This window comes from Meles meles, chromosome 5, assembly GCF_922984935.1.
Source record: "Meles meles chromosome 5, mMelMel3.1 paternal haplotype, whole genome shotgun sequence".
Lineage (NCBI taxonomy): Eukaryota > Metazoa > Chordata > Mammalia > Carnivora > Mustelidae > Meles > Meles meles.
In genome coordinates, this window is record NC_060070.1 from 45358817 (window position 1) to 45372942 (window position 14126).

General features: G+C 35.9%; 1 protein-coding gene across 5 annotated transcripts in view; it reads left to right on the forward strand.

Annotated features, from left to right (window-relative positions):
• Positions 1–10914, forward strand: part of SNX14 (sorting nexin 14) — an 84740-nt gene extending 73826 nt beyond the window's left edge. For all 5 annotated transcript variants that reach the window (XM_046005802.1, XM_046005801.1, XM_046005800.1 and 2 more), the window contains 8 exons: positions 2275–2315; positions 2469–2588; positions 5173–5296; positions 5573–5737; positions 5876–5971; positions 8619–8710; positions 9468–9524; positions 10323–10914. In XM_046005802.1, coding sequence (XP_045861758.1) covers positions 2275–2315; positions 2469–2588; positions 5173–5296; positions 5573–5737; positions 5876–5971; positions 8619–8710; positions 9468–9524; positions 10323–10361 — 734 coding nt within the window. In that variant the 3' untranslated portion in view covers positions 10362–10914. The remainder of the gene's footprint in view (positions 1–2274; positions 2316–2468; positions 2589–5172; positions 5297–5572; positions 5738–5875; positions 5972–8618; positions 8711–9467; positions 9525–10322) is intronic.
• Positions 10915–14126: the final 3212 nt, after the last annotated feature.

Consider the following 14126-nt stretch of genomic DNA (forward strand, 5'->3'; position numbering starts at 1 on the left):
GCTTAACCGACTACCTGGTGCCCCAGGTTCTTGGGGAATTCTAAGTAAGCAGGCATAGTTTGTAGGGGTAGCAAAGGAGAAATAGTCTGATGGGAGAGGGTTGAGTGGTTTTCATGTTGTAAAACAATCTCCAATTTTAATTTATTATGTCTCCTGCTATTGCTGTAAGTCTACTTTTTTCTCAGTTAAACTGCAAGAAATTTTAAGTTACATTTATCAATTTTGACTAATTTTTACAGGCATTTCTAATGTTTGAGAAAATCTCAAGATGTTTGATATTTTAAAATAAGGGGGGGCTTAGAGGGTTAAAGCCTCTGCCTTGGGGCGCCTGGGTGGCTCAGTGGATTAAGCCGCTGCCTTCGGCCTTGGGCTCAGGTCATGATCCCAGGGTCCTGGGATCAAGCCCCGCATCGGGCTCTCTGCTCCGCAGGGAGCCTGCTTCCTCCTCTCTCTCTGCCTGCCTCTCTGCCGACTTGTGATCTCTCTCTCTGTCAAATGAATAAATAAAATCTTTAAAAAAAAAAAAAAAAAGCCTCTGCCTTCGGTTCAGGTCATGAACCCAGGGTGCTGGGATCGAGCCCTGCATCGGGCTCTCTCCTTGGTGGGGAGCCTGCTTCCTCCTCTCTCTCTCTGCCTGCCTCTCTGCCTACTTGTGATCTCTCTCTGTCGAATAATTAGATAAAATCTTTAAAACCTTTAAAAAAAAAAAATAAGGGAACCTAGAGATAAGATCAAGGAGAAATTTTGGCGGGGCGCCTGGGTGGCTAAGTAGGTTAAAGCCTCTGCCATCAGGTCCTGGGATAGAGCCTCACAACGGGCTCTCTGCTTGGCAGGGAGCCTGCTTGCCCCATCTCTCTCTCTGCCTGCCTCTCTGCCTACTTGTGATCTCTGTCTGTCAAATAAATAAAATCTTAAAAAAAAAAAAAGAAAAATTTTGGCAAACAGGACTAGAACATGTATTCTTAATCTAAAACTCAGAATATAAACTACTTACATAGTCAATGTGGGTTTTTTGTTTTTTGTTTTTTCTTAGAGAGTGCAAGTGGAGGGGAGGGGCAGAGGGTAAGGGAGCAAGAGCGTCTCTTAAGTGGGCTGCACACTGAATGTGGAGCCTGACATGGGGCTTGATCTCATGACCCTGAGATCATGACCTGAGCCAAAATTAAGAGTTGGACACTTGGCCAGCTGAACAACCCAGGTGCCCCTAAATAGCCAATGTAAATGTTGTAGCAGTTCTTAAAACTTTTTTGACTAACTTTGCATGCTTTTAGGTATCTTTATATATTCATTATTGTTTAAAATCTTTTGAAAACATTTCTTTTTTTTTTTTTTTAATATTTTATTTATTTACTTGACAGAGACAGAGGTCACAAGTAGGCAGAGAGGCAGGCAGAGAGAGAGAGGGAGAAACAGGCTACCCACTGAGCAGAGAGCCTGATGCGGGGCTCGATCCCAGGACCCTGAGATCATGACCTGAGCCGAAGGCAGAGACTTAAACCACTGAGCCACCCAGGCGCCCCTGAAAACATTTCTTATGGAAAATTTCAAATATACACTAAAGTATTTTATATAATAAATTTCTCATTCTGTTTCAGCTGTTCAAACACTTGGCTTGTTTTAGTCCCTTCTGCCCCCGACCCCAATCCCACTGTATTATTTTAAGTAAATCCTAAATGTTATATCTATAAATAGTTAAGAATACCATATTTATTGTAAATTTCTATTGAATGTGAAATGGTAAATTATTAATTTTTTGCCTTTTACTTGGCTGTTCAGTATTTAAAATTACCTCGTGAAGGGGCACCTGGGTGGCTCATTCTGTTAACAATCTGCCTTTGGCTCAGGTATGATCCCAGGGCCCTGGGATTGAGCACCACATTGGCGGTGCTCAGCAGGGAGTCTTCTTCACCCTTTTCCTCTCCCTGCTGCTCCCCCTGATTGTACTTTATGTCTCTCTGTCAAGAAAATAAATAAAAATCTTAAAAATAAAATTACCGGGCGCCTGGGTGGCTCAGTGGGTTAAGCCGCTGCCTTTGGCTCAGGTCATGATCTCAGGGTCCTGGGATCGAGTGCCGCATCGGGCTCTCTGCTCAGCAGGAAGCCTGCTTCCCTCTCTCTCTCTGCCTGCCTCTCTGTCTACTTGTGATCTCTCTCTGTCAAATAAATAAATAAAATCTTTAAAAAAAAAATAAAATTACCTAGTGAAGTATACATGTAAGCAATTCTGAGATACATTATACCTTCATAAAATTAATATTTTATTTTTAATTGCAGGGAAAATTATAAAGTCTGTTCCTGGAAAACTAATGAAAGAGGTGAATAACTGATTTGTGTATATTCTGTAACATGATAGTTATAAGCACATCTAAGCACATCTAAATATCAGTGAACTTTAACGGGTTATATGATTATTAAAAATCATAATCTTGATTTTTTATTTTCATATCATGATTTCTGTGTCACAACAGAAAGGTCAGCATTTGGAACCTTTCATCATGAATTTCATTAATTCTTGTGAATCTCCAAAGCCTAAACCGAGTAAACCAGAACTGACTATTCTCAGCCCTACTTCAGAAAACAACAAGAAGGTAGTGTGTCTTGCCTTAGAGTCATGAAGTCTGAAGTTGTCCTACTTGAGACTTTTCCATTATAGGGAATGTTGGTGTTATAGAAATGAATGGGACTTATATCTTTTATGTGAAAATCAATTGTGCAGTTAAAGAGGGTATTTTATGCAGTGTCTGCCTCTTTAACAGGTAAGTGTTTCTTTCGATAATGGTATTTGTAAACTTCTGCCATTTCTGTATTTGGGGGATATTTTTAAGGTGGTTTTCTTAGGTTGTAAATCAGCAATGTTCAATACTGAAATTAATTGATATAATGTATTTATATTGATTTGATGTTTATTTTATCTCATTTCAATGGCTTATATAATATTTAATCCATTCATTAAGCAGGTATATTATCATGTGCTTGTTGTTGAGTGCAGACACTAGAAAATGAAGATACATTTCCAGTTTGCAGGAAGCTCACTTCAGGGATTCCTGGCTGGCTCAGTCGGTTAAGTGTCTGCCTTCGGCTCAGGTCATGTTCCCAGGGTCAAGTTTTACATTGGGCTCCTTGCTCAGTGGGAAGTCTCCTTCTCTCTCTCTCCCTGCTAGTCCCCCCTGCCTGTGCTCTCTCTGGCACTCTCTCTCTCTGACAAAAAAATAAAATTAAATTAAAAACAAAGGAAGCTCACTTTAGTTCCAGAATAGTGCTTAGCATGGGGAGCTTTTGAGCTCAAAGGCTAGCCCTCCCCCTTCCTGCAAAGCCTCACCTTTTTGTTATTACTATAAAAGATATTTTTCGTGTTTTTTCCACTTTATAACTTTCTTTTTGGTAAAGAAATAGTTAATTTTTGTGTACTGATTTTTTAAAATTCAATAGCCTTGCTAGACTTGTATTAACTTTAGTAATACATCTTTTAATTCTTTTAGATTTGCACACTTATATGCAAATGATGGTTTTGTTTCTCATGGCTGTGGACTACTGTACAAAGGACATGATTTCAGTGTTTCACCATTAAACCATATAGCATAATATAGCTTTTTTCATAGATATTCTTTATAAATAAGGTTAAGGAAGTTTACATTCCTGTCTGTGGGTGGCCTTGGCCTATACTTTTTCTTTCTCGTTCTATCCTTGTCACATTCTGGTATCAGTTATATTAACCTCTTCCTGTTTGCTGGTAAAGTTATAACTGGAATTAGTAGTTCTTTAAATAATTGGTAGAACTGATTGTTAAAGTCATCTAAGCCTTGAGTTTTGTTTATAGGAAGGTTTTTTTCTAAAGCCAATTTGATTTCTTTAATGAATATAGTATTCTTCATATTTGTTGCGTGACTCAGTTTTTTGCCTCCAAAGATTTTATTTATTCACCTGAGAGAGAGAGAGAGAGAGAGAGAGAGAGAGTGTGTGTGTGTGTGTGTGTGTGTGTGTGTATGTATGTGTGTGAGAGCTTGGGGAAGAACGGGGAGAGGCACAAGCAGACTCCCGAGCTGAGTGTGGATCCTGATGCAGGGCTTGATCCCATGACCCCAAGATCATGACCTGAGCTGAAACCAAGAGTCAGGGCCAATCATCTGAGCCACCCAGGTGCTGCCCCAATATGAGTCAGTTTTGTTAGGTTTTATATATATATATATTTTTTTTTTTTAAATTGGGGGAGGGGCAGAAGGAGAGGGAGAGAGAAAGAGAGAGAGAATCTTAAGCAGGTTCTGCACCCAGCTTGGAGCCTGATGCAGGGTTCCATCTTACAACCCTGAGATCGTGACCTGAGCCAGATCAAGAGTCAGACCCTTAACCAGCTGAGCCACCTAGACACCCCAATAGTTATATTTTTCAATACATTTTTTATTCTATCTTAATTTGAAATTTTTTTGGCCTAAAGTTGTTTTTTTCTGACATCTGTAGCTATGTCCCCCTTTTTAAAAAAAATATTATTTCTGTCTTTTTCTTTTTTTTTCTTTTGATCAGTCTTGCCAAAGATTTTGTCCTTTTAATCTTTTGACTTGTTCATCTTTTCTATCAAACTTTAGTTCCTTGATTTCTGCTGTTTTATTATTATTACAAATAATATACTTTTTTGCATATCTTGGAAGTAAGTAAGGCTGAGGTTTAGTTGCATTTCATCATTTTTTACTAAGTAATTTTCTACATCTTGTTTTCACACTGATTAGGCATTTCTGGACTGTGATTATTATTGTCCAAATAAATTTTGGTTAAAGCTAAGTGTTCACATCTAAACACCCTTTAATTGTGGATTATAATTTTTTAAGTCATGTTAGTTTTAAAATTAGCTGTCATAGTATATTTACACATCTTTACATGTTCATTTGCTCTTTTTGGTGTTCAAAAAAGTTTCTTCATGAATAATGAATTTCCTTTGTGTCTAAATTTCCTTGAGTCTAAAATTAATGTAGACTTTTGTATACTATTTTGGGAGAAATATGTATTTTTTATTCAATTTTGGGCATAAACATGAAATTTTAGAGGCAGAGCTTAATCTATTTGATAATTCTGTTTTGATTGGAAAAGTATAAGTGCCTGCACTCTGTTCACGTTAGCTTTAGTGATTGTTACCATCAGGTGTAATAAACTATCACTTTATTATTTCAATTTTTACATTAGCTTTTCAGTGATCTGTTTAAGAATAATGCAAACCGTGCTGAGAATACCGAAAGAAAGCAAAACCAGAATTATTTTATGGAGATGATGACTTTAGAAGGAGTCTATGATTACCTGATGTATGTAGGTAGGTAAGATATATGTGATTACTGCGAAGACTTATTTTTCATTTATGTATCGTTTCTTCTGTGATACAAATTAATGCTCTTCATTATTGCCCCATTGTAACTTCTTTTTAAATTGAAGATACTTCTTCTATAAGAATTTGATATAATTGGGTCTTGAACATACTAAAGTTACTAATGTTTACAAATAAAATATTGACCGTTGATGGTTTTTTATACTGGAGAATGTTTGGAATATCTGTTTATCTTAACAAAATATTCCATATGATCCTTCTCAGGACGGGTGGTCTTCCAAGTTCCCGATTGGCTTCATCATCTCTTAATGGGAACTCGAATCCTGTTTAAAAACACCCTGGAAATGTATACTGACTACTATCTTCATTGTAAACTAGAACAGCTCTTCCAGGAGCACCGTTTGGTCTCACTCATAACACTTCTCAGAGGTTTGTATTTTGTCATGTGTTTGTTTCATGGTTAATGTGCTTTTGTGTCTTGCTTTTTGTTGGTTTACTAGGATTTCTGCAATGAAGTAATATGTAACAGGTAAAAGTTCCAGCAAATATTTTTTTGTCTCTTTTTAGATGCTGTATTCTGTGAAAACACTGAACCTCGCTCTCTCCAAGATAAGCAAAAACGAGCAAAACAGACTTTTGAAGAAATGATGAATTACATTCCAGGTATAATATTTAAGTAGTTTAATATAGATTAGCATTCCTTTGAAATCACAATGTATAGCAATTTTCTTTTAAGATTTTATTTGGAGACGACGCCTGGGTGGCTCAATTGGTTGGGCGACTGTCTTCGGCTCAGGTCAGGATCCTGGAGTCCTGGGATCGAGTCCCGCATCCACCTCTCTGCTTAGCAGGGAGTCTGCTTCTCCCTCTGACTCTCCCCTTCTCATGCTTTCTCTCTCTCTCTCTCAAATAAATAAAATCTTAAAAAGATTTTATTTGGAGAGAGAGAGCAAGCACAGAAGTTGGGGAGGGGCAGAGGAAGAGCGGGAGAGAGAATCTCAAACAAACTGCACCAAGTGTGGAGCCTGATGTGGGGCTCAATCTCAAAACTCTAGATCATAATCTGAGCTGAAATCTAGAGTTAGATGCCTAACCAGCTGAACCATCCAGGCACCCCACAAGGTATATTGGATTATTGAAACTAATTTTTATTTTGAGTTACCATTTTAGAAATAGTTACAAAAATCAAGTAAAATTAACTCATTAGTTAATTAAATTTGGTTTTTATGATATAAGCACTATGAACTTTAAGAAAGGCTTTTGCTAATGCAGTAGCCAGATTCTTGTAGCAGCAACTTATAATCACTGATGTAACTGATATGTTTGTGGGACATTTGGAATCCTGCCACCCATTATGCTCTGAGAAGAACTACAATAGTGTTTATGAGTAAAAGATCAGAATTAATTAATTCATTCTAAATTTACTGAGCACTTTCCACATATCAGACACTATGCAGAGAGCAAGGGCTATAAAAGTATACTTGAGTAGTTCCGTCTAGCAGTAAGACAGGTATACAGAAAAAACGTACATGTGATGGAGGCATATTCAAGTCACAGAGTATCTCAGAGGAAGAGAATGATCACTTCTGTAAAGGAGGTAGGCTTGAGCCATAAGGTAAATGAATGGTAATAACCTTTTATAGAGTGGGAAATACAAGGAAAAAATGTCAAAGGGTCAAAGCAGAGGATACTTAGTTTAGAATATTTTGAGTGTGAATTGCCTATACATTATTCAGGAGGAACTGTCTAATAAGGAGTTAGATATCCATCCAGGTTTTGAAATTAGAGAAACAAATGGTAAAAGATAGAGATATGGGAGTTATGTGTAGTGGATAATCATGCCCAGAGAGAAAATACAGAGTAGGACTTGAAGAGGCCTTTGGACTGTATCTTAGAGAACCCTCATCATTGAACAATTAGTCTCAGAATAGTCCTGCTGCTCTTTATGAAGACGGTTAAGTTAAATCCCTGGTCCGAATATAAAAGTGAATAAAAGCTATTTTGGGCTAAGTCTTCTGTAGGTAAATGATGAAATAATTTCTTACCTGTTTTGTAACAGCAGCCCTTAGCATTCATGGCTTTAACAGTCTTAGTTTTGATATTAGGGACAACATAGAAGCCAGTGAAGGTATTAATTTATTATTTCGCTGAGGCACAAATCTGAATCACATCTACTGAAAGACTTCTCTTTGGAAGGAGTAATTTAGTGAGTAAACTTAGCATGTTTTTCTGTTGTTCTCTACCCCTCATATCTTCCTCAGGGACTTGTAAAGGATCTGAAAGGATCACTTATTTTTGTCCATTATGCTTCATGCATCTTAACTGGGAAATTCTATGTAGTATTGCTGAATTAGAGGATTCATAAAGATCCATATCGGGCTACATGTCTTGAAAATATCAAGGATCTGCTATGCTTATTATAAATTTAATTTGGCCTTGCCTCTTAGGGTTAGATTTACCTCCTAGAAGCAAACATAAGGTGAAAACTTTTTAAGAACATCATTAATGGTTTTATTATGTTGGGGGCAGGGGAAGGGACAAATATTTTAGCACTTTCTTTACTTAAGAATAATTTTATTTTCCTGTTTTGGGGAAAACATTCAGAGATTTTTTTAGTAAGGACTGACGCTTTGGTAAGAGAAATGATACATGACAGCTGTGCAATCAAACATGTATCAGAACTTTTTGGATCCTAAATTAGTGTTTAAACATTTCCCACAAAGATCATTCTCTAAGATGGTTAGTAATAATTACACAAAAAGTACAAAAGTAAATTCAGGAGGTCATAGTCATTGAGGAAAGTCAATGTTCAAAAATTAAACTCCTTTTCTGATATTAAGATATTCAAACATTATGAAAAATATGTAGAGTAAAAAATGGAAGCCATCTTCCCCCTAATCAGTTTGGTGTTAATACTCCAATTTTTCTGTGCATTTCTGTACATGTGTGTACAAATGTATACACAGACTTCTAGGATTTGATTTTATTTGTTTTACCTGAATGGGATAACATAATATGTATTATTTTCTAACTTTTATCACTTCATATATAAGTAGATTTCTTTACTGCAACATTCCTCAGAGCTTGTAGTATACTTTGTGCATTGTGAATCTCCAAAAGGGCGAGTTTCTTAACTTGACTGTAGAAGCCTTTTTTCTAGGAGCCCCTCGCAGAACACTAGTTTAGGAAATGCGGATTTATAGTTTTTGTGTAATACCTGGGAAACAGGGTGAAGATTTTGCTTTCTGGTCCAGTTAATGATGAGTCACCTTATAATGTAAAATGTTTCACATTTGGTTTTCTCTTTTAGATCTGATAGTCAAGTGTATTGGTGAAGAAGCCAAGTATGAAAGCATCAGACTTCTCTTTGATGGCTTACAACAGCCAGTTCTCAATAAGCAGGTAAAATTCATCAAAGCACGTTAACTAGTGTTGGCTAGGTTTTGTGAAGGACCCACAGTAGGGTGTTTGGTATATTACTAATTGTGAAGTGACACTACGTTAAATCAAGACAGTGCACGTCAGCCATTCAGATAAAAAAACCACTATTTTATCTCTTACTCTTTTTTGCTGATTTTTTTTTTAAATTAAATTTTCTGTCTTAATTTCAGTATAGTTAACATACAGTGTTGTATTAGTTTCACTCATACATTATCATGGTCCAGCAATTTTACACGTTACTCAGTGCTCATCATAATAAGCACACTCCTTAATCCCCATCACCTGTTTCATCCATCCACACACCCACCTCACCTGTGGTAGCCATCAGTTTGTTCTCTAGAGTTAAGTTACTTTTTTTTTCTTTATAACATGAGTTGTTTTGATTTAAACATAGATTCACCATATACAGAATTCATGAAATAAAGCAAAAATTTAAAAATTAAGAATTCCATCATTTAGATTACATAGAATAAATTATATATATAGTTCAGTCTGTACATATTTTGTTGAGTTAAAATTTTGTGTCCTGCTTGTGTCTTTAACATTTATGCAGCATAATAATAAAATGTACACATATGAAGATATGTGTATCTGAGTTCTATTCCCAGCCTTCTCGTTTAGAGGTAACCACAGTCCTGAATTTTGTTCTTATCATTTTTATGGCTTTTATCTAATGCCTTAAAAAATTTTTTTTTTTTTTTTTTTTTTGGTGCTTTAGCTGACTTACGTTTTATTGGACATTGTGATACAAGAACTATTTCCCGAGCTCAATAAGGTAACGGAGAAGCAGCAGTTTTATTCTTAATGTTTTTAATGATATGCTGACATCTTAATTAAGGACACAAAAATCAAGGAAACCCTTGTGGCTATGGTCCTTTTAAAAATAAACAGCCTGGGGCTCCTGGGTGGCTCAGTGGTTTAAGCCTCTGCCTTCAGCTCAGGTCATGATCTCAGGGTCCTGGGATCGAGCCCCGCATCAGGCTCTCTGCTCAGTGAGGAGCCTGTTTCTCCCTCTCTCTCTGCCTGCCTCTCTGCCTACTTGTGATCTCTCTCTCTGTCAAATGAATAAATAAAATATTAAAAAAAAAATAAAAAGCCTAATAAATGACTCCTTATATTTTCTTTTTTCAACATGGTTAAACATAGAGTTGGTTTTGGGATAGGAAAGGAATAGCCTGTGTTTTGACTTTGTTCCTTCCTAATTATAAGCAGATAGGAACATTATACCCTGCAGAATCTTTCCGGAGGAAGGTGTAAGTTTAAATCCTAGCACCAGAAAGTTCCAAGCTCTTTAGGCTGTCCTCTGTCTGTAACACTGAATGCTATATAAGTTAGAGTTGAGTGTTTTGGGGCAGTTGAGCTTACATGAACCCAAGAGTACAAAATGAGTTGGAATTGGAGAATGGTAATAATATTATTGTATTGAATCTGGAGGAGATATATATATATATATATATATATATATCTCTATATATATCTTTCTTAGGATATTTATACAATGGAATCATTAGGCACTTCACAAATGAACCCTGTTTTGTTGTCTTCTATTAAGTAGATTTATTTCTACTTTTAGGTACAAAAAGAAGTTACCTCTGTGACTTCCTGGATGTAAGCATTGGATTTGGGAACGAATACCAGATAGATAACAAATTTCTGCTGTGCTAGTGTAGTATTTTCTTTTACTTTTGTATATTCTTGTATATATCATGTAATCCAGTGTCTGAAATTTTGAGTTTTTGTTTTAATAAAGACTAACACAAACTTAATAATGGTCACAAGTGATTGGGTTTCATAGTCTTTCATTTTTTTTTTTTTTTTACCCATTTTCCAAATTTTATTAGAACATCTGTCATTTGTTATGGCCATTTTTAAAGAGATAATTCAATTCATAATCCTCTTAGGGCAAACGGATAAAACCAATACTCTTTGTATTCTATCACTTTGAAAATATTTACGTTTAGTATGGAGAAACAGGAGTAAGATCTGTTTTGCTTTCTTATTTAGAGTTAATACATTTCAGTAGATTTTTTTTTCTTCTTACTCCTATTTTCTATTAGTTAACTACATGCCTATAAAGAAGACATTCTTTATGAGTTTTTCAGAAGAAACAAAGGACTTCTCCTTACTCTTTTTTGGATTGACAAGTTATAGCCCTTTTTAAGTGTGAACACTGACTACTTACAGATGTTTGTGATTGTGGGGTTGCAGTTGCATTTTATTGAATGATTGTAGTAGCCATATTCCAAAATCTTATGTAAACACTAGTTAAGTAGATTTTTGGTTTATGTCTTTAGTCTCTCCATACGGAAAATAATTGTATTTCTTGAGGAAAGTTAATTTAAAATTTTAGAGTCAATGTTCAGAATTGTACTCACTGTTCCCTCCCATGCTCTACTTTTCTCCTTGAAACAAATTTGTCTTTCAAGATTGAGAGTTTTGTATTTGCTAACTGGTTGTAGCATTCATTTAGAATACACCTTCTGAGTTTCAGCTATGTATTAGATATTAAGCTAGGTAATATGAAACTAAATACAATTTAGAAATTAACCTATTTAATACTATTCACTTATTTTTTTCCCAAGGTATTAAAAAAATGGTTATTAGGTATTACAGTTTTTGAAAAGGTTTTGTTAGTAGTTTTTTTTTTTATATTTTTAATTGCTTGAAAATTCTAGAATATATATGAGTTTCTATGAATCAGTGCTTTAATACCAAGCCTTAAACATTTACTAATTTCTTAGGGATAGGTAGAAGTTGAATCAGGCTAACTCTTCACATTTAAATCCATAGCATTTTAAACACTGTTATTTAAAATGTCATGGTAAACTGGAAAAATAAAATACTTTACAGCCCTTTTTATGCCATTCTTACCTACTGTCCTATAAATTGTGATATTCTCTTTATTTAGATGAGAAAAATGTTGTTAGGAGTGCATCATTCTGCATGGGCTGCCATAATGAAATACCACAGACTGGGTGGCTTAAACGACAAATTTATTTCTCACAGTTCTGGACGGTAGAAGTCCAAGATGAAGTGCTGACAAGGTAGGTGTCATTCTGAGGCCTCTTCTTTTGGTTTGCACTTGGCCACCTTCTCACGTGTGCCCCTGACCTCTTTGTGTAGGTGTGAGGGAAGAGAGAAGATCTCTCTCTCTCCTTCTTATAAGGCCACCAATCCTATTGGATTAGGGTTCCACTCTTATGATCTCATTTAACCTTGATTACCTCCTAAAGGACCCATCTCCAAATACGGAGAATTTTTGTGTTAAAGCAGTTTTGGGTTTCAACATTAGAAGTTTTTTTTTTTTTTTTTAAGATTTTATTAATTTATTTGAGAGAGAGAGCATGAGCGGGGAGAGAGGCAGAGAGAGAGGAAGAAAGATGGGGAGAAGCAGAATCCCTGAGGAGTTGGGAGCCCAACATGGGACTCAATCCCAGGACTCCAGGATCATAACCAGAGCTGAAGGCAGATGCTTAATGGAACCACCCAGGTGCTCCCAACTTAAGAATTTTAGGATACAGTTCAATTTAATAGCAGTGGGTGAGCTCTTATTTAAAGAAAATGTGATGTGTAAAAATCTACACATACAAAAGTAATCATTCACATTATAAAAGAAAAAGGAACTAGATGCAGTCTCTGTCAGCCAGGCGTTTTATATACATTATCACATTTTATTTTTTAATTTTTTAAATTTTTGTTTTTAAAATTTCTTTTCAGTGTTCCAGAATTGTTTATGCACCACACCCAGTGCTCCATGCAATACATGCCCTCCTTAGTACCCACCACCAGGCTCATCTAACCCCTCACCTCTCTCCCCTCCCAAACCCTCAGTTCCTCAGAGTCCATAGTCTCTCATGGTTCATCTCCCCCTCCAATTTCCCCCAACTCCCTTCTCCTCTCCATCTTCCCATGTCCTCCATGTTACTCCTTATGCTCCACAAGTAAGCGAAACCATATGATAATTGACTCTCTCTGCTTAACTTATTTGACTCAGCATGATCTCTTCCAGTCCTATCCATGTTGATAGAAAAGTTGGGTATTCATCCTTTCTGATGAAGGCATAATACTCCTTTGTATATATGGACTACATCTTCTTTATCCATTCATCCATGAAGTGCATCTTGGTTCTTTCCACAGTTTGGCGATTGTGGCCGTTGCTGCTGTGAACATTGGTGTACAGATGGACCTTCTTTTCACTGCATCTGTATCTTTGGAATAAATACCCGGTAGTGCAATTGCAGGGTTATAGGGTAGCTGTATTTTTAATTTCCTAAGGAATCTCCAACTGTTTCCCAAAGTGGCTATACCAACTTGTATTCCTACCACCAGTGTAAGAGGGTTCCCCTTTTTCCACATCCTCTCCAACACTTCTTGTTTATTGTCTTATTAATTTTGGCCATTCTCACTGGTGTAAGGTGATATCTCAATGTGGTTTTGATTTTAATCTCCCTGATGGCTAGTGATGATGAACATTTTTTCATGTGTCTGATAGCCATATGTATGTCTTCATTGGAGAAATGTCTGTTCATGTCTTCTGCCCATTTTTTGACATGATTATCTGTTTTGTGTGTGTTGAGTTTGAGGAGTTCTCTATAGATCTTGGATATCAGCCCTTTATATTTATCATCCATCACAGTAATTGTGAGATGATACTATTTCTATATTATCGGTAAGGATATTAAAGCTAGAGAGAGTAGTGAAGTTAGAATTCAAACTTAGATTTGTCTCTCATCTTCAGGTGCTCATTAGTGTTGCCCCATAAAAAAAGCTTTTATTTCCAAAGGTAGGCACTCTTTGGATCCTTTTTATAAAAGTATGTTCTCCAGTCATTTCAAGTATTTACTTTGTACATTGCTTTCTCTCCATCTTCATGTGTGTCCTCTAGTACATGAGCTTCACATTTTTAAATGTGTTTGTGGAAACAACTATCAGTGTTTCTGATTGAGGGGATAAAATGAAAAATAGATGGAAAGATGTTTTCAGATTTAAAAGGACATTATAAAATTATGTTTTCTATATAATCATTTATAGATACCTGAAGATTCTGAGAAATGATTAAAAGCACTTAAATTATCATTTATTGACTTATTAAAAACTACTTGATTTTATAATAGAAATATAAATAGAAGTCCAGTTTGCCACTGTTCTTAGCAGACTGTGTAATGAAGTATATACAAGTTGTAATTTCAGATATAGTCAACATTAGCATAATGATTGACTTAAATGAATGGATGAAAAAATGAATAGGTCTTGCTAGTTCACTGTGTTCCCTTTCAGGTCTGCTTTCTGTAATGTATCCAGTAATCTCTTTGACAGTGCTGGATATACAGAGGAGAAATCTTTAACCTGAGCCCAAGAGTTCCAGGGAAAAATAGTT